At 40.5% G+C, this 26,342-nt stretch overlaps 2 protein-coding genes across 9 annotated transcripts in view; one reads left to right on the top strand and one right to left on the bottom strand.

Annotated features, from left to right (window-relative positions):
• FBXL2 (F-box and leucine rich repeat protein 2) overlaps positions 1-17,844 on the top strand; it is a 41,075-nt gene extending 23,231 nt beyond the window's left edge. Inside the window, exon 16 of one of the 4 annotated variants that reach the window (XM_088653653.1) lies at positions 17,672-17,844. The gene's annotated coding sequence lies outside the window, so the exon portion shown is untranslated. Of the gene's footprint in view, positions 1-9,074; positions 9,094-11,682; positions 11,721-13,071; positions 13,455-17,671 lie in introns of those variants that run through there. The other 3 variants (XM_035130333.3, XM_088653654.1, XM_088653655.1) reach the window with 3 other exon arrangements.
• Positions 1,191-25,978, bottom strand: UBP1 (upstream binding protein 1). 5 transcript variants are annotated; one of them, XR_004693503.3, is made up of 16 exons: positions 24,135-25,978; positions 22,875-23,026; positions 21,286-21,362; positions 18,308-18,413; positions 17,821-17,927; positions 17,246-17,398; positions 17,025-17,135; positions 16,421-16,528; positions 12,686-12,792; positions 11,567-11,621; positions 10,621-10,714; positions 8,147-8,237; positions 7,343-7,455; positions 5,408-5,550; positions 3,593-4,682; positions 1,191-3,042 (listed from the first exon to the last, which is right to left on the bottom strand). XR_004693503.3 is itself a non-coding variant. In XM_035130329.3 (16 exons), the coding sequence occupies exons 1-16, from the start codon at positions 24,245-24,247 to the stop codon at positions 3,005-3,007; spliced, it is 1,620 nt and encodes a 539-aa protein (XP_034986220.2). In that variant the 5' UTR covers positions 24,248-25,978; the 3' UTR covers positions 1,191-3,004. The 5 variants fall into 5 exon arrangements, 2 of the variants coding, with proteins under 2 accessions (XP_034986220.2, XP_034986221.2); XM_035130329.3 differs by having other exon boundaries at positions 3,593-3,644; XR_004693504.3 differs by lacking the exon at positions 16,421-16,528.
• Positions 25,979-26,342: the final 364 nt, after the last annotated feature.

Genomic DNA, 26,342 nt, shown 5'->3' with positions numbered 1-26,342 from the left:
ATCCTAGAATGTTCACTTGTAATGTTCCTCCCTGATCAGACAACTTAAGCAAGTCCTAGTGTTTTCTTGATGCCTCCTGTATGCCATTATTTGGAATGAAATGTTGGTTACTTACCATGAATGTTCTTTCCAGGGATGTGCAGAAGGTATCCATGCCCACCATATTTAAGGGACAGCAGTATGGTATTTACCGTCTGTCAGCCTCAGCCTCTGTCTTGTGTCATGCTGATTTGGAGGGTATGATCAGTTTTCCTTTTAGGTGGTAATAATCTACTGTTTTATGGATGCCTCCTGCACCTTTCCCCGACACTCCAATTTGCTATATTGGAGAAATGCTAGAGGCTGTTTCCCAAGGGCAATTGTAAGCCAGTTGCTAAATCAAGTACTCCAAAGTTGTGAAAGGACTCTTGTAGGGCTCAAAATAGGAAAGGCATATTGTCTAGTACTAGTTACGTGGGCTTTGCTGAAAAGGAATAAGCATTTAAGGTGGAGCAGAGCTTTTGTCTCATGGGAATCTTTCATTACAACCCATTGGGGGGGGGTTGGCATTGGCGAAAGTGCGCCTTGGGTTACAACCTTTTTTGGTTTACAACTGGACCGGATTATGGTTGTAAACCAAGGCACCACTGTATTAACATAGCTAGTGTATGCCCTGAACTCTTATGTTCACAGTACACTGAAAATTAAAGGAATCAGTTCATTTCAGCTAAGGGGGTAATCAAATTGAGGAAAAAATGTATGATTGGAAATGCACTGCAAAAACTAGGTACTGATGTCTTAAGACTACTTTAGCTAGGTTATGCCTTACATTGATTGCCAACAATGGAAAATGTATTTCTTTTTCTGTTAAGAGAGGGATATTCTGCAGACTATCTGTCTATGGTAATTTAAACTGTTACGGGGGGAAATCTAATAGCTTGCCAAACAAAATTGTTTTGATATGTATTCAACTCTTAAGAGGTAAAGTTTATGAAATTCCAGTTATTAAAAAGGTACTTGCTCCAAGTGAAAAAATTTGGTACACTATTAAATAAAGGCAACCCTATTTAGGCTGGTTTCAGTCGCCGCCCCCCCCCCCCCAAAAAAAGACAGAGTAGCTGAAAATGGGTGGAAAGCTTCTGTCCAAACAAAACGATCTCAGCACCACCTGTACTTCAGTATTGCTTTGCAAGTGAGGAAATATACAATAATTATTGGAAAATGTTTTTTACTGAAATTGAAATGTATACATCTTATTTAAAAACAAAAAGCAATTTGCTGGTGCCATAATTAAATCCAAGTGAACCAAACTACTGTACAGCTTTTATAATTTAGTGACATTTTTCAGATTCTCCACAGATTAGAAAAATGAGATGATGCATCAAGTTCATTGAAGACACCCAAGTACAACCAAAATAATTTATAGGCAAGAAAAACTTAAGTATGCTCACAAACTCTACTCTACTCTCCTTCCCCATCAGTGCAGAATAGGTCGTGGGGGGTGGGGAGTAAGCCCTCATCCTACTCTAGGAGTGAAACAACATTCTTAACATAAAGACTTATTAACCTAGGCATAATTATAAATGGGAGTGAAATTAAGAACAGTATTGACATGCTGCTCTTCCCACCTTCAAATATTCACTACATCAGTTAAGATTTTAGCTACAGTGGTACCTCAACTTACGAAGGTGATCCGTTCCACGGATTTTGTGCTTCTGCGTAGGCGCAGAATGCGTGCACGGCGAAAAGATTTCCGGGTTTGTCGACTTTGGAAGGTGAAACCTTCAGAAGTCTAGTCATTTGGATGTCGAGGTACCACTGTATTTGATTAAGGGGCAAGCTACCTACCATGACGGAATAACCAGCATTCTCTGTCTGAATCTCCCACAAACCTATATAAATGCAGAGCAGACATGTGCACCTGTCCTTGGATAGTTATCTGCTCTTCAGCCAACATTTAAGGACATTTTTGCAGCTCATTCATTAAGTTGTGCAACTGCTAATCAAGTATTTGGTTGTATGGAAGAGGCACTGTAACTATGGTTTTCCACAAGAGTCAGAGAAAAGAAGCAACAAACAGTTCACACATGGGAAGATCCTGGTTTTCAACTAGAGCGGTAACCAAAATCAACATTTGATTTGTAGATTCTTGCTTAATGCTTCAGAATAGTCCCTTGGTGCCAGTGACATTCCCTTTTTCTCCATGAGGAAGTCCCAACTCACTATTATTAATAATAGTGTGGTTCAAAACGTGAAATATTGAAATGCTGCGGTAGTGCTTTAAAGAAAAACTAAAAAAGACATGATGCATAGGCAGATTTTCTGTAACATGCCTATTACAAAGCAAAATATTGTACCTCACAGGATTTCTTCTTATCCTCTCAAATAGGTACTGATGATGAGGTGGTCTGCTGCATGCTTAATTTTCATCTGTCTAGGACTTTCAGCAAGTCCACCTTTTGACATTTACACTTCTTACATTCACGCTTATACACAATTTACACAGAGGATGCTGTTTTGACAGCTTCACTCTCAAGACCCAAAACCTGATTGCTATCATTTTTACTACTTATTTCCACACAAATTACTATGTGCTCTGCTAACATCAAAAAATAAAATCAGCATAAAGGTACAAGCGAGTAATAGACAAACTGGCACAGAAAGGTAAATGCCCAGAATAAGTTTACATTCAAACTGGATACAGTGTAATAGGAAAGCAGTAACGCTTCTACAAACTGCATCTACTGGCCATAGCTTGCCTTAATTTTAAAAAGGGCAAACACCTTTGTTTTTTCCATGCCTGTACGTTAGCTATTTCGGCATTGTTACCTCTTATGAGGACTTTTGGCTATGGCAGTGGGAAGTTCATCTACTAAACAGCTCATTAGAAAGGTCACCTTGTGTTTTCAATATGAAACATTCTATACGGTGAAGTCAGATCCCTGAAGAGACGATGTTATTTGTCATTCTTGAGCATGACTTCATTCTATACTGGAATATCAGTCCATTATATTGTATGGCAACATCACTTCAAAATTATATGGAAGCCTTCGCCATTTTCAGCTGTAGATAACATTCAAAAGGAGCCATTATTTCAATTTATAACAAAAATTTACAATGATAGCACAATGATAGCACATGAATATAAAAAGCTATTAAAAGTATTTTCTAGGGCTCACTGAACTGCCAAACTATGGGTTCCATAAGACCTTGAAATCAGGACTGTTTTTGTTCTACTCTACAAAGATTTCATCAGTTCTTATGCCTAAGTATCTCACAATTCTGGAAATACTCATTCAGCAAAAATTAAATACTTTGAAAATATTTTTCAAGTGTAGCTTTAGTAGTTTTAATTCCTTTTTCTTTTAGCAAAAGATATCTAAATGGCAGAGTGAGTGAAAGTAGTCCTGAGTTCAGGATAAGAAGGTTGCAACTTTAAAACATTCAATTTCAGAACACAAACAATGGAAGATTACTAACTGAATGTAAAACATTTAAATGCAAGTCTGCTTTAACTAATGTACTGGAAAAAACTTCTGGTAAGCCAGTACATCACATAGGCAGTTTTTAAAAATAAGCTAACACTGGGTTTTGTCCATTATTATTAACATACCTTTTATTGTGGTAACTAAGAAGCAGCTTTCATCTTCAAAGTTTTGAACCATCTAGGAAGAAAGACAAGTAAATGCAGCTACATGCTGGCAACATGCATAGCAGTGTACCCAAGTTTCATGCATCACCCAAAATTGCCGCAAGGAGAGCCAAGCTGTTTTACAAGCAGCAACCTGAGCCTCAATACTCTAAAGTGCCATTATTATGTTTGCATGGTATTTTTTTTAAAAAATAAAACTACTGTGCTCAATGACGAGTGACAGTGATGTGGCCATGTGTGGGTGTCTTGGTCTTTATATCTCTATGAACCTAAGAATATAATTGTGCAGACCCTGCTTGAATATTTGTGGTGTCTCTCAATCCCCTGCTTTACATACTTAAATTTCTGCAGTTGTTTAAAGCATCCACATCTACTTTTTCATTCATCTTCAACTTCCATCCCTCAACTGTGCTATGTGAGAAATAATGGATGCAGACCCCTCAAATATCCCATATGCTCACACAATGTATTTCATTCTTCTGTCTTCAACATGACGTTCCAGGTTCAGTGTAGTAATTTAAAAGAGATATTTCATTAACAAGCGAACACTCCAATGTACAATAGCCATCAACTGAACAGAACCTTTAACCGAACAAGCTAACTGGCAGGCTTCGTCTTGAGATTCTATCTTAAAGCTACAGTACTATACATCAACATGTGCTTTGGGCATAAATGGGGCTGCAGAACAAGAGAGAGAATGAAGCATGGAAATGGGGATGGTCTGTGTGCAAGTTGGAGTTGAAAAAAGAGGGGGTGCAAAACAGGAGTGATTAGGTGGCATAGCAACGGGGGTGAAGATAAAAGCAGGGGCATTAATGGGCCTGCAGAATAGGAGGGGATGGTGGTTGCATAAATTGGGTGCAAGTTGAAAAGGGTGCTTTGTAGCTGCAAGGTGTCGGAAGGACAAAGATGCAAAAGGTTACCATGTATTACCATCTATATTAAATGGCAGGGGGTTTCAGAAAAAGTAGTGGTGGTGGAGGCACAGACATGGGGGCTGAAGGTGAAAACTGGCACAAAGCAAAGCCGCAGAAAACAAGTTACAAAGTGGCTTCAGAAATGCAGTTGGGAAGGGAATCATAGGGGGTTAATGGGGGAATGGAGGAGAAATTGATGAGTCTATGAAAAAACAATACTTTTATCTAGATTTCTAACCCACTGCTCATTAAAAATAATCCCAAATTATGATTTACTGGTATTCTCGCATTTCTCCCATTTAAAATACATTGTCAGCATGGTTTGGGATAGTCTAATTAGAAATGCTTCCCTCAACATGTCAACTGAGAGGGGGGGGGAATCTAACAGACCAAAATGAGATTTCATAGAATAATAAAATGGTCAGACCCATAGTTAAAAGTCCTGGTTAATTAATCTTTAAATTTTATTTTTAATATTCTGCTTTGCTACTATAGGGGTAGCAAGCTTAAAGACATCACCAATCAGTCCATATTTTATTGATAAGGGTTTTTGCATTTGTTGGCTCAGCAGCACCACTATGAAATTTTCCCCAAACTTTTTGGGGGCAACCTCGTGTTTGACATATGAAATAATTTATACAAGCACAGAAACAAAGCATCATGAACTCAAGAGATTATTGAAAAAATAAAGCTTGTGGGAGGTTCAAGAGTGACCCCCCAAAACAAGTTTGAATGGTTTCCATTCTGACAGCAGCGACCTGGGGTATGGGTGGCTACTATGAACAACATGTCCATGGCTGTCCTAACCCTTCACCCGAGGGCCCAAGTATATAGATATATTGAAAACAATGCCATTTACCTGGTCACTGACGAGAATATGGATGCCAGTAGGACCCTGTCTGTAAACCTGGTTGATCTGATGCAAAGGAATATTGAACACCAACGCAAGTTTGCGCGTGACTTCAGAGGCAGCCATTTCTTCCAGGTAGATTGCATGATAAACTAAAATAAAAATATATTTTAAAGTACTCTTACAGTGTTCCTTCAGCACAGACTTCCCATCACTATTTTGTGACGAATTTTTCACAAAGCGAATTGACTCGCAGAACGAATTAAATTCATCTTGCGAGGCACCACTGTAATTATATTCATTTATAACCCACCTTTTTCCCTGACAGGACTCAAGATAAAAAGAAGAATAATTAAAAACATGGGGAAAACAATAATAAAAAAGTAAACATTGATAGAAATAAAATTGTATACAGATATAAAATCTGTTTAAAACATACAAATAAGTATAATAAAAACAACAGCACCAGCCCTTTCATTGAAAGTTCACAGTCAATGCCCAAAAGCCTGTTGGAACAAGGATGACAAATCCAAAGTCTGGGAGCAGCCACTGAGAAGGTCCTTTCCCACATCCCCACCCAATGTGCCTGTGAGAGTAGCGGGACCAACAGAAGAGCCTCCACTGAAGAGCTCAAAACTCGGATAGGCTTTTATGAGGGAATACGGTCTTTCAGACAGCTTGGACCTATGTCATGTAGGGCTTTACAGGCCATAAACAGCACTTTGAATTGTGCCCGCAAAGAGACCAGAAGCCAGTGAAGCTGTTCTAGGAAGGACGTCCATATGGTCAGCAATCTGGCTGCAGCTCTTTGAGCCAGTCGAAGCTTCTGAGGACTTTCCAAAAGAAGCCCCACAAAGACGGTGTTACAGTAATCCAAACCGGATGTAACTAAGGTGTGTGTAAAGGTAAAGGGACCCCTGACCATTAGGTCCAGTCGTGACAGACTCTGGGGTTGTGGTGCTCACCTTGCTTTATTGGCTGAGAGCATGACAAAGCTGCTTCTGGCGAACCAGAGCAGCACACGGAAACGCCGTTTACCTTCCCGCCGGAGCGGTACCTATTTATCTACGTGCACTTTGACGTGCTTTAGAACTGCTAGGTTGGCAAGCGTGTGTAACTATGGCCAAATCATTCATATCATTCAAGGGGGTTGGCACACTTGTGTTAACTGTAAACACACTTCCCAGCCACCACGGAAATCTGAGCATCCATGTTCGGTTTCTCAATTTGATTCAGCACAACCTCGATACCAATCCTTTAAACAGGACCCAGAATCCTAACCCATCAATGGCTCCCATAACTTCCTGGAACTGAGCCAAGACAAAGTGTGTTCTGTCTATACGGTGCTCTGAATGAGTTCCACGTAGCCAGAGGGGCAGCATACAATGTCTATGTAAGAGACACATCATTCTGCATCATCCTGCAAAGAGGTATTTCCAGTGCCACTTCGTATGCATAGCAGTTGCTATGGTTTCTAGTTTCTGCAAGCAGTTAAGATCCTGTTCACCCAGACAAATAAGATTTAAATAGATGCAGTGCTTAAACCATCACACTCTGTTCATCCTTTCATGTAGCACTTTCCATTTGTCCCTGTTAAGCTCCATTTTACTTAACATTCAAATCAAGATGATGCTAAAAATTTAGCTTTTCCTCTAGTATTTTCAATTTCCCCAGTTTTGTTATCTGCAAATTTGAGCGCTTTGCGTAGCTCATTTATGAAAATGTTAAATAGCATCACATCTGGGAGCCGTTTTACTCCCCTCTTCAGTGCTTGCCAGTTGTTTATCCTCACCAGAGTAGATATTTAACTTTTATTTGTTCCAAATAAATACTCAAAAAACCTTCAGTCCTAAAGATGGCTGTAAGTGATGAATAAATCCTCCAATGTATAGTAATATATTCCCATACAGTTGATACTAAAATAAGGTCCTGACTGGCACGTACCATATATTGCACCATTCCTGCTCTCTCCACTTCCTGAGTCTTGCTGCCTTTCAAGTTGTAGACTTCTTGATTGCTCTTGGCATACATAGATTGTTAGACGTGGCCTAACAGACCTGGAATGTAAGGGGGAGGAAAAATAAATACTCCTGTACAAAATAAAATGGATGTATGTCATTAAGTTTTGTTACTTTAACACTACTTGTTTCTTTACAAACTACTTCACATTTGAGGCAAACTATCAAAGATTGTTTAGTCTGATGACTCATCCCAGAACCACTGAGATTGTCTAATGGTGGTGAATTAATCTTCAAACTTAAATTAAAGCAATTAGGACACTGGTGTATGGTGCAATTTTGTAATATAACTACTTGAGTAACAGAAGTAACAGCAAGTTAACATCATCTATTATGGCAGCTTAATTCAGTTAGAAATCTGCAATTGTTAATATTTAGTAGCCATGACCTCAAGAACTTTAGGTTGGTTATAGCTCACCTAAATGAGAAGATTTGTCTCTTGGCAACAAACCCATCCGTCTTCAAGAAATCAGTACTGCCCAACTGCATTGCTACCAGTCTTACAGTCTACCTTTGAGCTCATCAGTGCCTGCATCATATCTGTGGCCTGCCCTGAAGGTGTACAACAAAACATTCTTCTTTTGAGCACAGTACTTCCAACTCCTGCATGAGCTCACACAGGCATATGCCAATTGAAAATCTAAATTAATATCTCCCAAATCCCTCTAGTCTAAAACAGACTTCTGTACAAAACTGATGCAAGCAGAGTTGGCACAGGGATAATATTTACCTTGATTTAAGTGCATTGTAAAGCCGAATTCCATCAGCTGGACCACAGATTTGTACCAGATCTTCTCTTGTAAGCTTCAGTAAATCAGCACCTGCAGAAATAAAGCAGAATAGCATCTATATAATATATAAACAGAATGCAATATCCACAGTTTAGTATGCCACTGTTGCTTAAAGTGCATCGCAACACATGCTTTTGGGCTTCTCTATCCAAAACATTTGGAAGGTTGAGATATGCTCAACCTTCCAATTCTGGCAGGACAAGTTTCATGACTTCAGGGATTTGGCTGAACAGTGGATTTTACGGGCAGCACTTCATTCACTGTGCATTCATATTCTGATTTATTAAATTTCCTTACCACCCTTCAAAGATCACAGGGTGGTTAGGGTACCAAGAACACACACTCTAGATCCTGCCCCCACAAAAAAACTGGACAGAGCGCCTGCAGAGAGATGGATTCACTATAGACCCCCTCCCTCCTCAACTCTCAAGTTCACCCTGATGCTGCACAGAGTACTCGGGTGGGCACAGCTGGGTGAGACCAACTCCATCCTGTTCACCCATCCAAGCCTCAGCAATGCATATTCAAATCTACCAAGGACCCCCCCCCCCACGCCAGCCCCTAACAGAGCATTTTCAATTAGTTTTCTGCCAACAAATCTCAAGACTCCTTACAGCATTTGAAAGCTCCCCAAAACTTTCAATTAACATTTAAAATGGTTAAGGGAGGGGAAGAATTAAACATTCTAGTTTTCCCTTTGGACTATGTTTTCTCTTCTCCAACTTCTCTGCTTTGGTCTGAACTGTGACATCTGTTTCTCAGGTTACGGTTCTATGTTGTTTACCTCTTGTCTTGCTGCTGCCACTTGGGATAGCAGCTGTTTTAGGGCAGAGACTGAAGCTGCTATGTTTTCTCTCATTTCTCCAGATTCAAAGGAAGCTGTGTTAAGGTTCTAATTATGCCTCTACACAATAATGACCGGGGTAGTAACAACAAGAGAAGGCTGTAGCAACAACAGCCTGCACTATTTTCACTATCCACAGCATCTCACATTTAACCTCAATGAGTGTGCATTCCAAAGACATGCTGGATCAGTGACTAAGCATGAAAGGAGGCAGAAAGTTCACTTCCAGCATATTATTTGGCGGGGAGGAATTCTGACAGACACTCACAACTCAACTAGCAGCCTAAGGAAACATGCATTGACAAATCCACAGAGAAGGCAGACAATCATATAATTTTTGGTACAAAAGAATCCAAATTGTACCGTGTTTCTCATATTTTAAGGCATCCCTACAAAATAAGGCATGGCAGGATTTTCCTGAGGTGGAAAAATATAAGGCATACCTCGAAAATAAGCCGTACCAGGTGGTGGGAGCAGGTCTGTGGCAAAGAAGGGTTGCTGCTGCCGCGTTAACCCCTGGGACCTGGCTGCAGCCTCAGCGCGCGCAGCCCTAAAACCCGGCTGTAGCCTCAGCGCGCGCAGCCCCAAAACCCGGCTGCAGCCTTTGCGCACCGCGCGCGGACACCCGGGACCCGGCTGCAGCCTCAGCGCGCAGCCCCAGGACCCGGCTGCAGCCTTTGCGCGCGGACACCCAGGACCCGGCTGCAGCCTTTGCTTGCCACGCGCGAAGACCCGGTGGGAGCAGGTCTGTGGTCTGTGCAGATACCGGTACTTATAATCAAGTGTTGGAGCACCTTCCCCACAAAGGAAGCCTTGGGGGATTTTTAGAAGATGATAACTAAGGGAAGACATGGTGGAAGTGCTAAAAATTATTCACTGTGTAGAGCACAGCTGGACAACATGTGACCCCTCCATATGCTGCTAGACTACAACTCCCATCATTCTTTGCTATCAAGTCATGCTTGGTTCGGAGTTTGGTTCCATTTTCCACCCTGACATACTTTAGTGTGATGTGATGTTTCTCCTACTCTAATATGAGAAGTCTCACCCAATTAAATAGATCAACAACAAATACAGGAAAGAGGAAAGTACATTGAACATAGTTACTTTCCAAAACTTCCCAGTGGCACAGAAGTTTTAAAAGGGGATTAAACAATTTTATGAAGGGCACTTATTGTCTTCTTGGTTAAACCTCCATGCTTCAGAGGAAATATTCATTTACTGCTGGGGGGAAATAGGAGAAAGATGCTAATTGCACAACTTGTTTCTGGACTTCCCAGTAACTTTTGGAAATGGGATGAACCCTTGGCCTGATCCAGCAAGGCAGTTCTTAAGATTATAGTGAAGAAGGGATGCTGCAAGTGTGTCAATAAAAACCATAAAAAATGCTGGAAAGAACTGACGAGGGAAAAAAGAAATCAGGTTTAATTTCCGATAACTACCGGTAGCAAAGTTGTCTGTTAAATCTATATTGCTCACTTGACTTATGTATCAGGAATACATGAAGTCCCATGGGAAGAAGAGCTACTTTGAAAAACAAGCAAACCTAAAAGTTGATCTTGTAAGTACCTGAGAAATTTGAAAACAGCCTTGTGTAAGTGGAAAATCTATGTTTAAGCAACCATTGTTGGGCTTCTTGGATTGTGGCTGATGGATGAAGTTGCTGGGGAAAGACAAAAAATTACTTAAATCTACATTTTATATGGTAATATGCACTCTTAGGCTTTTAAAATACAGTATTGTCTTTCTAAAAGTATTTCTGTACCACTATATCATAATATATGGGTGCTGTAAAACAATAAAACACAATTTAAAGCAGTATGAACACTCATTGTAGCTAATAAAACAAAATCCAGGAACACTTGCAATTTCTTTGCCACCACTCTCTCCAAAAACCTTCCCCTGAGAGGATGACTGGCAATTGGCTTTTAATTATTACACACCATGCGTCCAGGGTTGGATTTTTTTAAGGATCAGCCACACCATTGCCTCTTTAAGGGCAGATGGCAGAACCCATTCTATTCTATTCTACTCTGGCCAGGAAGAGCAGTGATCTAAGACTGTGCATGGCCAGATGCATCACTATAAGGACTCCCATAACACTGGACCAGACAAAGAGTTGGACAACTGGGCTGGATTTGCTGTGACAGGGCATCTAAATCACTCCAAATTGGAGCAACCTTGTCCTTCAGTTGCCTTGCAAACCACTTGCAGCTAGGCACTGTGTGCTCCAGGGGTCTGCCCCACAAATCTGGAGTAACAAGTCCCCAGACAACATGGAACTCTGGAGCTGACTCCTTGTGGATGTGATGCATGCAGTCAACTGTAACGTCACTGCCTTCAAGGCTATGTGATAGACACAATGTATCAGCTTTCTACATCAGCTTTGGAGTGAGATTTCCACCACTCTGTCCAGCCCATTTCATCAACCCCACAGCTCCTCGGAATACCAAGGAGCAATGCATTCTATCTACAGTATGAAGGATTCCTGGTAGCATGAGAAACTGGCACTCACCTCTCCCGATACTTGAGGAATTCCATCTCCTTGGTGATTTGGAGATGATGAATTGCTAGACAGGGAAGGATGCGGAAAGGAAGATGCCATGATTATTTTACTTTTATTTTTTGAAGCTATAAGGCTGTGATACAGAGGCACTCCATCAAGTATTTTCCTGCCAGCAAACTTCCCACTGCAAACTGAGGCTGGGATGGAACTTCATAAATTTAACAAAGCAGCTTGGGAGTTCAGTGCCAGAATTCCAACTAGGAACCATCTCCAGGGCATGTGCTGTTTTAAAGTGCATTTATCTGCCAGCACCTCCTGCACTGAACTGCTAGAAGAGAATGACCAGCAATTTTATAACAGGTACATTTGTGATGTCTTATTGGCAGAATTTTACACTAACCTCTAGACCAGGCATCCCCAAACTGCGGCCCTCCAGAAGTTTTGGCCTACAACTCCCATGATCCCTAGTTAACAGGACCAGTGGTCAGGGAAGATGGGAATTGTAGTCCAAAACATCTGGAGGGCAGAAGTTTGGGGATGCCTGCTCTAGACAATACAGCATAGCAGTGCCACACACTTGCAATATGATTCAGCATCCAGACTGAAGACTACAAAATATTGTCGTAATATAGACCTGGGCTGTTTCTCCTTAGGACATTTTAAAGTAAAGGAGATTTTACTGCCTGTGACAAAGTACAAGTTCCCCTCAGCCCAAATAGTCTACAATGGAGACTGAATGATATGGTCTGTTTACATACCACTTTTTAGTCCAAAGGCCTCCAAAGTGGCAAACAATATTTATATTAAAACAAAAGAAATATACACTAAAAGTACAATACATGAAACACCTTAATCAAAACAATATAAAATAGCAGCAGACTTTTCAATGGCCGGAATGAAAAAAGGAAGACGTCCCGCTAAGAGCAGAAGACAACACAATATCCTCTGTTGCAGTACTAAGAATATCCTGTTGTACTACTAATCTAGGAATGTTGTCTCTTCCATGTTTCTGTAAAGCTTTGGGCTTTGTATTATAAACGCAAGGAAATCACATACAAGTTCCACAGCATCATTTTCTTCAGTCTTAATCTTGATTTAAAGATACGTCATGCTAGAAGAGAAGCATACCTGTCTGGGACACTGTAAGTAGTACTATGTGGAGTAGAGGCAAACGTCGGAGTTGGGGTAGGGCTACTGTTCACAAATGCAGTAGATGTATCAGGCCACGGTGAACACTAGAGAAAAGAGAAACATTAAAACAGCAGTTTTATAATTAAAGCTGGACTTCACTTTGCAAGAGCATAACTCTTGCTTTTTCAAAAGCTCTGTACCAGTCCTCACTTATTTTATCATATAATTATATATTTACTATGCATGCATACAACTCAAGCTAAGTCACTAAAAGTTTATATGTGCCTTGTGATAATAAATTTAGTAATGACTTTCCCCCGCTACAAACAGAATCTGTTCAAACCTGCATTTCTAAACTATTCCATAAACTGTTTTGTTTTCAGTGAGTGACTAAAACAGGATCTGAACCCCATAGAGAATCTATGGGGCATTGCCAAAAGAAAGATGAGAGACATGAGACTGAGCAAAGCAGAAGAGCTGAAGGCCGCTATTGAAGCATCCTGGTGTTCCATAACACCTTAGCAGTGCCACAGGCTGATAGCATCCTTGCCACGCCGCATTGAGGCAGTAATTGCTGCAAAAGGGGCCCAAACCAAGTACTGAGTACAGTACATATGCATGCTTCTATGGTCCAATGTTGTTCTATTTGCAATCCTTGTTTTACTGATTTAATTTAATATTCTCATTTTCTGAGATTGTGATTTGGACACGCCATAATCATCACAATTACAACAAATAAAGGCTTGACGTCTCTCGCTTTGCTTGTCATGGGTCTATCTCCTATATTGGTTTCACCTTTTAAGTTAAATTACTGAAATAAATGAACTTTTCGACGATATTCTAATTTTTTGAGTTTCACCTGTATTTTATATTACATTATGAATGCTTTCAATATACCAACTGAATGATATTCCTTCTGAGATTGTAATCCATGCAGCCTATGATTAAATGGGACATTTTTGATCAATAAATTTCTCAAGATTATGACAGTTAAGCAGAAATTAACACTGGATTAAAGCAAATGCATTCTAGCTGAATAATTACTGCATTTTAAGGGTACTGAATTTTAAGGGTGTTATCCTACAGTCCCTGGAATGGTTATACCAGAGACTTAAGATTTTGCAGAGCGCTCTCTCTCTGTGGGTGGAGGTCTGCCCTCCCACTGCTTCTGCCTGTTGCTTTGTCCACCACAACCAATCCTTCCCACGACCCAGTAGAATTGTATACCAAGAATTATAAACAGAAAGCTTCCTCAGTCAGTTACAAATGAAAGGATGATAAAAGCTCTGACTGTCTATCTATCCCTTTACTTCATATACTGCCCCCCTTACCTTTTTAGGCTGTGCATTTATGGTAAACTAGCAGTACCCAGCCACACGTTGCTGTGGCTCATCCCTGTGACTCCCCACCCCCACCCCCCAGAGCCTGTACCTCCACTCTGCAAATCTGAGCTGAGCTGCTTTGGAGAGGGAAGCTTTTCTAGCTTGCAGTACCAGTGGTGTCTCTGCTAGAGGGCGATGTTTTGCAACCTCTACTGTTCCTGTTTTTCTGGTTTTTCCATATTTCCCCCCCAAAAGCATGTTTTTATCTGTGACACTCCCGTATTGGATTGCAACGTTGTATCAAAATTTCAACTCATACTCGGTCAAGCAGTTTCGGAGCAAGTTGAGCACACACAACCTGGCATTTTACATTTTTATTTATATAGATTTAAGATATAAGTATCAGTAGCCTTTAAGCCTTCTGAAGTTACACTTAAAGTACGCATTTGATTCTAAGCAAAAGTTTAAGATGTTGCCCACTATTTACTACATGGACCTCTACTCAAGAACTTAGCAGTGATTTATTTGTAAATGTTCTCTCTATTTTGTATTACTTTCCCTCAGATATGGATTCTTCTGTTTCGAACCAAAGGAGCCAACTGTTAGTATACATGATTGCAGCACAAGTTTGAACAGCTCTTTCAGAATAGTCTTCTGCTATTGTCATGACTGGACAGAACAGATTTCCAATTCTCATTATATCTTGACCAAAAAGACACTGCTGAAACCCTTATTGAAAGCATTAATGCAAAAGCTATGAGAAAAAAGAGGACACGGTAGAATCATGTGAAACCTTGACCAGCCTAGTGGGGGTTGGGGGAGAAAACTTATCGGGAAAATTCAGTCTAGAGCAGCAAGACCCAGGTTCAGATCACCACCAGCCATGAAGCTCACTAGATGATCTTGGGCTAGCTGCTATTTCTCATTCTAACCTACTTCACACAGTAGAAGGAGCAGGAATGGCACAAAAAACATTTAGTGGCTTTTTAAAAGGAAGGTTTTGGGTTTTTTTGTTACCACAAGATAGCACTCAGTGATGATTGCCATCCTATAAGCCAACAAGAGCTTTCTAGCACTGACTACCTTAGGGATAGAAAGTGGCATGCTACATCAGTGATAGGGAACTTCTTCAGCCCGGTTGGCTGAATCCCCACCTCCCTGAAGGCCACCTGTCATTTGCTTGTTGTCAGCGCTGATCAGCAAGGCCTGACAGCAAAGGAACAACTGAGAGCACCTGTATGCTCCCAACCATTCAGTTGCTGCCGCAACTTTACCTGCTCCACACTCAATATCACATATCCCCCATGTTTCAGAAGTCCAACTGGCCAGGCACTTATGTTTCTGGTACCACACTCTGGAATACTCTTCCGGTAGAGATTTGGCACGGCTTACTTTCAAATGTCTTATTAATTATTATTATTTTTATGCCAGACAGGTCTATTCAGTTGTTTAGTTTTTATTGTTTCAAAATGAGTCAGCATTTTGTATTGATTTTATGCACCTTATATTTTATTGTATTGTATACTTTGTTGGGTTGATATTTTATACAAGTGAGTGGTATATAATTATTTTTTTGCAGTAGATAATCAAGATAGCTATATAGGGCATGTACATATGATTTGGAGAAAACAGACAGTGGGTCAAATTAGGGCCCCTGCTGGAATTCAAAATGCCAGTTCATAGGTGAGAATTACCATTCAAATGTATTGTCAGTTTAGCCAAGGACATTTTAACAGCTGGATATGCTTGAACTGGCTCTTTCACTGGCAGCTGCTTTCATGTTAACAAATGGAGGCGGCCTTATTTTGTTCTGTGTACAAAGGGAAGAATAAAGGCCTACATAGCATTATTCAACTGTCAGTTTGTACTTTTAAGAAGTTTATCATATAAATATTTGCATATTGAGCAAATACATAATTAGGCCAATCTCATTTAGGAATTTAACAATAGTATTAACAAATGGAAAGCCATTAATAAGAAAAGTATTATTACTGCAAATAGTTAGACAACACAGAGCCATTGAAAAAAAATAGTTTGTGGAAACTTACATGTGAAAATAAAGAAAAAGACATCTCAACTGAATGATATTGCTACTTCTCATTCCATTAATTACAGGAGAGGAAACAGTTGTTAAGAACACAGCTATTCAATAAAGCCATTTCAGGTGTAAACTGAAGCTCTTGCTTTTATTAAGAGTCACAGGCCTGCTGACATTTTTATGTGTTAGATTTAGGAAGTATTTCTCACTAAGATACAAGCATGAAGTAATTTGTGGGTAAACAAAAGTGTGCGAAATTAAGCCAAGGCAGACAATATCCTTGTTTTTTAATCTTGGATGATGGAAATTGGTCCTATATCTAACACTGCACAAGATAACTTGCACAATGAAAAGTAAGCAGAAGTCCCTTACACTGCCTCGCTTTGCCAGAGAATCACCGTAGTCTGCTGGCAAAGTCCGCTTGCTGGACTTTTTCTGCTCATGTTCAACTGCATCTTCAATTATAGGCTCAAGCCTCATCTGGACAAACACCAAAGATGTGGATCAATTTCTTTTCATTATACAGTGAGGAAAATTTAAAAGCCTTTTAAAACTTCTGCAATCATTAGAAAGCTATAGGAAACTCACTGGTGTTTAAATAAAAAGAAATGCAAGAACCCAGTGAGGCTCTGCCCATGAGTTCAATAACTTCTAAAATACAGCTCTGGGCTCAAACCAGACAAGAACAAAACAAATCCTGAGACAGTTTTCTTTCAGCACTGAAGGGCTTTTAGACATGTACATGAGGTTTGAGCAAAACTAAATGTTTTAAGAAAATATATATTTCTACTTGATCCTAAGTCTTATGGGTCTTTGTTTCTTTTTCAAAGACATCTGTCAAACGAAAAGCCTACTTTTAGATATATTTCGCTTATGACCCACCCCTTGACACTCTATCTCATTACTTAGATTAAAATATGTTATGTGTACTATGTGCCATTTATCTCTGCAAATGAAAGTATTTCAGTATTGTTACCTCTGTGAGAATTGTAGTGTCATATGAAGGTTGATATTTTTCTTTTTCATGAGCAGTTCGTTTCTCCATTTTTTCTCTGTCTGTTTTCTGTTTTCTATCTGCCCCTTTTGGCTAAAAAATAAATTACACACAGAAATCAAGCTTTAAAAAATAACTTCAAAATAAATACTACAAGTCTCTGTACGCCAATTTCCTCCCTGCTGTTCATTAACATCTCTTACCTTAAAAACTTTGATTTGGCAGCTGGCCGAATGCAAATGATCAGTGTATTCTCCATTTTCTGTCTGTTTAAAAGTGTCAACCTGAATCCTAAAAGGAACTCCTTTTTCACCTCCATGTTTACGAGGTGTAAATTCAGTGCTGATACAATGTACCTAGGGGTTTAAAAAAAAGCCACAATATGGTGTTCATTTGTCACTACAGTATTACAATTTTCTTTTTTATGGGAGGGGGAATAAACAAGTGGTAATCTTCATTTGAGACAAAATTATTTTTAAGATTTTGACAATTATTTAACTTCTTACATACAGTACACAAGAGTGATGTTACAATTAAGAAGAGCGAGGACTGTGTTTCAGCTCTTTCCAATCATTAAAGATCACAAACATTTATTTCCCACCATTAAAGACTACTATCATTTCTTACAGTTGGACAGAAGCAACCAACATGAGTCTGACCAAACTGCGGGAAGCGGTGGAAGACAGGAGTGCCTGGTGTGCTCTGTGGATGGGGTCACGAAGAGTCGGACACGACTAAACAACAACAAATCATTTCTTAAGAAAACAAATATTCAAACCTGAATAAAGGCAGATGTTCGTTTTCCAGGATCCCACAGAAATTCAACTGCATTAAGCTGGCTTGGATTTGTCTTTATATCGCTTACTCCAACTGACATAGGAATATCTTTATAAAACAAACACAGTTTTTTTTTGGGGGGGGAAACAATGCAGTGAAGTTTTCATTTGCACATTTTCATCTTAAATAATGTTCTCTTAGGATAGATTGATGGTAGCAATAATGAACATGCAGAAATTTTATTTAAAGTTTCAAGTCTTTTTTTAAAAATACCATCTTTGTGCTTAGATCTCACCATCTATTAATTGTTACTAACGGTATCTCAAAATGAATGAATTTCCAATGCCCTTTGTGGTAATCTATGTAATAATGCATTATTTAAACTATGTACAGTTCAAATTCTACTATACAGTATGTCAGAAGAGTTAACACTTCTCTCGTTAATCCATCTCTTCATATGAAGGCACTATGTTAATTAACACACCTACCTAAATCAAGTAATCTGTCTCCAGGGCGATTCCACTTCCAACCTTCAAGTTGCTGATGCTCAGTATACTGCAGTCTTCTGTCATGGAACACAACTCTTATAATACTCTAAAAGAAAAGATGACGGATATCTAGTTCGCAGTGTAAACATGTGCCAATGCTATGCCCACCCAAATTCTCCTACTGCAATGAAATTAGACAAACAAGAGCCATGCTTCCTTTTGGAGGAATGCCGAAGTATACAAAAGTATGAGCTTCTCACAGATGGCCTGCAGAGTGACAATACAGTGGTATCTCTAGTTAAGAATTTAATTCGTTCTGGAGGTCCATTCTTAACCTGAAACTGTTCTTAACCTGAGGTACCCTGGGTTAGTGGAGTATGTAATCTGAAGCGTTTGTAACCAAAGGTACCACTGTACCTTAGTTTTAAACTCACTTTGAATATTCTGATGATTCTCTACCTTGTTATGTGCGCTCGCTCTTCTATCAGAGTGATAAAAGTTCTTGGATTATTTGCAACTCAAAGAGCACCAGAGAAAGGGGTGTCACAGAATCATAGAGTTGGAAGAGACCATGATGATCATCTAGTCTAACTCCTTGCAATGCAGGAATCTTTCACCCAACGTGGAGCTCAAACCCATGACCTTTCAATTAAGCGTCTCATGCTCTACCAACTGAGCTATCTTTATTTCAAAGAAAAACTAAACAGGCTGATGGGACTGGACAAACCTAAGTTAGCAATATAAAACTGGAGGGGGGCACACACAAAAAAGAAGAAGGGGCAGATACTGACGTGAGAGCAAGTAGGTCTGTACAGGTTTTAGAAAACAGAACCTGTTAAAAGTTTTAATTACTAGAAGCTGTAACCTAGATACAATGAAAATTTAATCCAGATTAGCCTATGTGGTATCCTCCAAATATGACTGGACTACTCCATTTAGAATTTTGGAAATATCACACCAGTAAAGTAGCACTAGTATTCAAAATAAGGAAAATAACCTATCAGTTACAGGCTCAATAAATCCATCAGCAAGTTCCTCAGTACTTGTGCTTTAAGATATGATAATCATCAAGGAAATTTCTTCCAGAGTAAGAATTTGCACCCAAAAATATACACCTCATTCTCTGCTTCACAATATTATTATTCCTTTCAGAAAACAAGAGAGGTAAACAACCAGGCTGGAAATATACTTGTATAACTCAACTAAAATGGGCTCATGTACCCTATGACATTCACTCTAAATTATTTTGTCGACTGCAGCCCTAACACTGATTTGGAAGTCTCAGGTAACACCAGCAGATTGGAGGACTGGGTATCATGAGAGCCAGGAGTTTCCTCACCCACTTGCCAGGCTGCATAGGGTATGTTTTTCTTAAGGTGATAAACATTCACAGCTGCTGTGACTAAATGAAGCCCTAGGTGTTTAGAAATTCACAATTCAGTCTCTATATTAGTTTTCTTCTGTCCAACAGGGATTTTCAGTGAATACAGTTCACAAGTATAGACTGAAGACTATTTGGGTACTGAATAGTGATGGGGTGTCCTCACCCCATGTCAAGACTACCGGTAGCTCAGAATAAGCAGAAAGGGGAAACACATCAAATTTTCTGAGCCAATAAAGTGTTGTAAAAGCTCCAAAAGCTCAGATCTGATCTCAAATACAGAAAGCTATGATAGAATCACTAGTACTGAGCCACTTTTTAGGCAGGTATAATAACATTTTTAAAAATCCAAACCCCCATGTATTAAATTCTGCGGAGTATTCTGAATAGTGAGAGTTCACACAAGGTAATTTTTTCCTTCCCACAACTGAAAAGTTAAACTAAAAGGTAATTAAATAATGGTTACATATTCTTAAAGATTCCTCACATTCAACAGTTCCTGCCTTTATACTACGTTAGAGTGAACTATATATACAGTCATACCTCAGATTACGCGTCCACTGTGGGTTGCATCTTTTCAGGTTACGGACGCGCCGAACCCGGAAGTCCCGGAACGGGTTACTTCCATGTTCGGCATGTCCGTGACCTGTGCGCATGCGCAGAAGCGCTAAATTGTGCTTTACACATGCACAGAAGCGCCACATTGCGTCACGTGCGTGCACAGATGCGGTGCTTCATGTTGAGAACGGGCCACCGGAACGGATCCCATTCTCAACGTGAGGTACCACTGTACTTGAATTGGGGTAGGAGGATTTAGAGCTGAAGTACGCAGTTCAGACCTCAGCACTGGATGGTCTAAGCTCCAGACCTCCCTACTATACACAAATTGTGTAAAACTGGGATAATATTACATTACTAATGTATGGAGTTATTGAAATAATGTATGTAAAATGCTTTAGAGTATTTAGGATAAGCACAGAAAGTACTAAATATGGTTAAATCTACTACCGTATCTGAAAACATCAAATTCCATAACAACTCCACTCAAAAGTAAGCTGCTTTTGACATTAATTTCCCTACTCAGGTCTTAAAAGTTACCAGGAAGAAATGCTAGAAATGCAAAATGACATCCTACACCAGGGGTCAGCAAACTTTTTCAGCAGGGGGCCGGTCCACTGTCCCTCAGACCTGGGGGGGGGGGGCAGACGGACTATATTTTGGAAAAAAAGTATTAACGAATTCCTATGCCCCACAAATAACCCAGAGATGCATTTTAAATAAAAGGACACATTCTACTCATGTAAAAACATGCTGATTCCCGGTCCATCCATGGGCCGGATTGAGAAGGCAATTGGGCCGCATCCGGCCCCCGGGCCTTAGTTTGGGAACCCCTGTCCTACACCACTGACATGAATTATTTGGAATATCTCAGGAGTCCAGCCATGTACAAGATTTGGGGATGTCCAGACCTTTACTGAAACTTCTGTCATTAGAAACTCCTTAAGAGCCAAAACAGGGAAATGTTGTCATTGGAAGTAGCTCCAATAGCTACAAAGAATCACAACAGACAAGAATCAAGACTGAGCCAAGAACATACCTTCACCATTTTCCCATTGATCTCTGGCATATCTCCCATTTTTCTATTATCTAACAGCCGGATTTCGTAGGACTGACCTTTCAAAGGGAAAAAATAATAATTTTACTTATGAAGTGTCCTTGGCCAAATGCCACTTTACGGCAATACTTTCAAAGACACTGAAGTACAATACATTATATCGAAACAATTTTAAACTGTTCTGTTAAAAAGAGGAAAGTGGAATGTGAAAGGGAAAATACACAATGGTAAAGCTCCTCTAGAATGAGGAAAAGAAAATAATTTAGGCCCTTTTGCAAAAGTGAGGAAGAAGGGAAAGTAAATTAGAAGACAGCTACTATATGCTAAAGATTCTGCTGATGACAAATGGCACCTTTTATCTACTGATTTAAGGTGGCACCACATGGTATCTCTAAAAGATGTTCTTCAAACGTATCTGGAATGTCTGTGCCTGTATCAAACAGAGCCTTGAAAACCACAGTGCCATCTTAAATACAGCCTGCACTCATAGACAGCCAATGCACAAATCAGGATGGACATAACTATAACCAACCACTGATTTAAAACACACTACAAGAGATGGAGAAGCAATAATAGAAATGACTATTAGGAAATCAAGCCTTGTAGTCACCAGGCTGAAAACATCCTAGGACAAGTAAAAAAAATGTTGAAATTATTCTCGTGTTTCCCATTCATATAACACAAATAGTCATCTATGAATAGTTATGTGACAATTTGACACTTTCCTCAACCTAGTATTAAATTTAGGACAATGAACACTGATTGTAATTTATTAAAATACTGCATCAAAGAATGAAAAGAACAAGGTTTTTTCAATATTAAAAAAATGAACATATGGAATAAATTGTATGCCAATACAGAAATTTAAAAGCACCCATAAATGCAGCTTAAAGAGCAATGTACCACAATCCCCGCCCCATGAGCAATGCATTTTCTTAAATGTGCCAATGTATTTGGGATCATAGGTAATCTCATAGGAACACTTTTTCCTTAACTTAATGCACTTCATAAAGCACTACATTGCCAATATGACTAAATTACACCAAGCATTCCAAGAAATGTTTAGAATATATTAAGAGGCAATCTTTCATTATAGATTTTTTTCTGCTCACAGAAAGCAATGCATAAATAAAGGTCTAAGAGCTCTCAAAAACTTATTTCATACCCCACATGCTATCTTCGTAGTCTAAACTTCATTTTATTTAGTAATACTATTAACCTTGACTGCAACTGTCACTTCTCAACAGAACTTCAAGTCTGGCTTTTTCCTAAGGAGAAACAAAGAACACTATCATATGACACCATTCAATCTGATGTTGGGATTAGCCAGCATCTAGAAAAAAACACATATTTCCTGATAATGGAAATGTTTGCATTCTAGTTTCATAACTATAAAATCTAATGCCTTTCCTTGTTGTCTCTCTATACAAACCAGGACACCAAAACAAGCACAGATATTTACAATGAGCAAGTATTTTGAACAACCATTATTATTTCAGACATTTAAAATTTATTAAAAATGTAGCCATATACAAGAGCAGCAGAAGTCTGCTCAGAGGAACAATGCTAACCTTGGTTTAAGTAAGTAAGCGTTTCATCATGCAGTTTGACAGCTGGAGATGTTGCAGCACACATAACATACTGAAATGGTGGATGTTTTGTGTCACTGTCAGGTGGAAGGCTGGAGTCTTCTTGCTTGAAAATGGGCAGTGCCAGAACATCACTGAAATGAGAACAGGCCACAGTGTTAGATCTCAGAAGCCTTACTTCTGTTTTTTAGCAACAAGGAAATTACTCACTGGGAAGGCCAGTGGCATACCAGCTGGAAGCGGCAGTCCTGTTTCCAGGAAAATAGTATCCTTGAATACAATTGTCCTTCTGAATGTATGCTGAAATCCCAGCAATTACTATTCATTTATTTGAAAGTATTTTTACCCCACCTTTAAAGTTGCTTCATTTAAGGCAGCTCATGTAACCAAAATAATTATGAAATAACAAAACAATTTAAAGTTACACAGTATCTAGAGTATCGAATAGACTATAAAACACATCAGCAAAAACAAAAGAGCCAGCAAGAATAAGTTTTAAAACCATATAAAGTGGAATATAAACCATGTAATAAAAGGATCTCCAAAGCCCATCTAAAAATGGAAGAGGCAGCATGCTGAATTTCCTGGGAGATACATAAAATGCAGCCTTTTCCTTGATACAAAGAGTGAGCCATGCCATGTTTGTTATACAGCATCCCACAATGGCAACCTAACTCTAGAATGAAGAAAAATATGTGAACAGTTGTAACACCTTGTTATGTAACCACTTATAGCAGAAGTTAACACCTTATCCTTTAGCATAACAGATATTTCAGGTGCTATTTCATGTTTGCTTCTCAACAAACAAAAAAGTTACACATTTGGGACTTTGTTTTAATTCATGTAGTGAATCTTGCCCATTCTTCATAAACACTGCTGTAGTTACATCAAGTTGATACTAAAGAACATTATGAACCTGTGATTTCATAACTGTATACATTTAAAGTAGATGAATAAATGAGCAAATTAAGTTAATTTGGAATATGCGGAAGATACCAAAAATAAATTTAAGGAACCGCAGAAAGTGGGGGAAGGAAGTCGAGTTTTGAAATGTTAAAATGTTTGTAAAATTAGTGAAATGTATAAACCTGAAAAGCATAAATAAAACTTTGAGAGAGACATGGAGGAGGTGCCGCGCAGCTCCTCCACCGAAGGGAGGGCCGCCCACTTGCTCACCCCGTCGCGGCCCAGCTCCTCTCCCTCCCCGCTTTTTCTACCCCGCTTGCCGAGGGGCCGACCCACCTCATGCTATAAGCGCCGGCGCCCAGCTCTTGCCCGATGCCGGAGAGGCTGGCGTCGAAGTCGTGCGCGAGGCCGGACTCGATCACTTCGTCCATCTTCAGCACCCACGCCATCTTCCACCGGCGGCCTCGGGAGGGAGGCGGGCAGGCCGGCCGGCCGGCCTGGGCACCAGCAGCGGGGCAGGAAAGGAGGCCTCCTTTTCCTCCTCCTCCTCCTCCACCCTTTTGCGGCGAGGCCTCAGGCCGGGCGAAGGAGGAGGAGGCCTGAACGGGAAAGGCGCCGAGGGAGCGCCTCAGCCCCGGGGGAGCCCCTCCGAGGAAGCGGCGCTCCCAGGAAGCGAGGACGCGGCGGAAGCCCACATCCTGCGCTTTTCTCTCTCTCTCTCCCTCAGGCCGGGCGGCTGCCTCACCCGCCGCCGCCTCAGCAGCCGCCCCTCAGACCAACCGCATCAGCGCCGCCCTCGGCTACGACCCGCGACCCGCCACCTCGCCAGCCCCAACGGCTTCTCCGGCAGCCGTAGCTGTTCCGGCGTCTCCGCCTCCTTCCTGGTACGTTGTTGCGGCGGCGGCGGCAGCAGCAGCAGCAGCGGCAGCTGCCGAGCCTGCGCTAACATGGCGCCCGCCTCCCCTCACAAGCGTCGCCAGGGCGGGGCGGCGGTTGCTCGGGGCCTCTTGGCTACGCTGAGCCAATCAAACGAGGCCCCCCCCCTTCTCTTTCGTCGCTGGGCATGAAAGCCACGCGCTTGCCTACAAGGCCCAGAAGGCCGCGCAGCGAGCGCAGCTGTCGGAATAGAGGCGTTTGTGTCTTACGGCGGCGGCGCTGACGCAGGTTGCGTGCGGCCTCTTGTTCGACTCGCCGCGGCCGCAAACTGCGCGGAAGTTATAGGTGGAGGCTGCCGCGTGGCCTCGCGATTCCGGACGGCTGAACGGATTTAACGTAGAGCTGTTGAAACGCTCCTTGACGGTCGCTATAGCAATGGAACTCTTGACTGTTTTGAAATTCAAAGCTTCTGCAATAATAAACAGTTGAAAAGCAACCGTCTATCGAATAATCAGACTTTCGAAAGTTCTCTCCCCCCCCCAATTATATTTTATTAAGCTTAAGCCTTTATAACATATACAGTCAAAGCACAATTTCGCATTTTTCTCTTATTTCTGTCTACTTCCTGCAGGAGGGGCATCACAAATCCCAAAAGTCTGCAGCTTTTCGCATAGCTTCTTAATTATACTGCTTATCCTAGTATTTTTGACACTTGGTATTTCAAGTGACTTTTAAATGCTGATTTGCATTACCCAACTAATGCAGGCTAGGGTTTCAAGCTGAATTTATTTAGGAATAAATGGTGCTTATTCTGCAATCCGCTCTGAGTCCTCCAGGTATAGGCAGTGTTAGAATTCTAAGGTCCCAAATATGAAATAAACGTTCATAAATGTACACGGCAAACACATACATTTCTCTGCAAGGAGGAAAGAAATGGGAAAGCCTCTCCATTGTCTTTTGCGTACCTGTATTAAGGGTGTATTTGTGTATGAATAGGGTGTGCCTGTGACCTGAGTATTTACCATCACAAAAGAATGGCCAGGCTGCCCAGGCAAAGCAATCAGTGACCATGATCAGGTATCCTGGCAAACAGGATTTCCGCTGTAGACCACCTGTGATGTATTTCTGCTGTAGACAGCCCCCTTCTGTGATGTATGTACTGTATCATGTTTTTGGGGGTGGTCTTGAGTGGGCAATTTTAAAAGTCTATATATAAGGGCTTAGGCACCATTGTTCTGGGTGCCTCCTCCCTCCTGCATGTGGTGAGTGATGACCCTGTTGCAACAGTTTAATAAAGATCAGGCTTACTAGCTGCTTGGCTTCTCAATATTCTCTGGTTGGCCTCTGTTATTTTCTCCTACCGATAGGGAACCCAATACAGGCTCTTGGGAAAAGGAGCAGGTTTTTTCTATAACAGCAGTATATAAATAATAATAATAATAATAATAATAATAATAATAATACCTGCAAACCCTATGCAGAGCCATGAACAACACTTCAAAGGCCCAGTTAATTGATAAAAGGGTGAAATAAAGGAACTATGATTCCAGTATTTAAGAAAGGCAACAAGACCTTATCAGCAGTAGCTGCTAAGGTTTGAATGAATGGGTTGCATACCATGTTTTCGTATTGGGGCTGTTATAAGAGAAATACCTCTAATTCCCTTAA

Source organism: Zootoca vivipara, chromosome 11, assembly GCF_965207765.1.
Source record: "Zootoca vivipara chromosome 11, rZooViv2.hap1.1, whole genome shotgun sequence".
NCBI lineage: Eukaryota > Metazoa > Chordata > Lepidosauria > Squamata > Lacertidae > Zootoca > Zootoca vivipara.
The sequence above is the reverse complement of the archived record's forward strand: the minus strand, read 5'-3'. Positions and strand labels throughout refer to the sequence as shown.

Bases quoted from the DNA above. Each gene is read 5' to 3' on its own strand.
- UBP1 (XM_035130329.3), bottom strand. From the start codon at position 24,247: ATGGCGTGGGTGCTGAAGATGGACGAAGTGATCGAGTCCGGCCTCGCG. The intron at 16,529-17,024 runs GTAACAATACTG...GTGTTTGTCCAG, and splicing joins ACACTACAATTCTCACAGAG to ATGAGGCTTGAGCCTATAAT. The intron at 12,793-16,420 runs GTAAGGGACTTC...TCTTTTCTCTAG, and splicing joins CTCTGGCAAAGCGAGGCAGT to TGTTCACCGTGGCCTGATAC.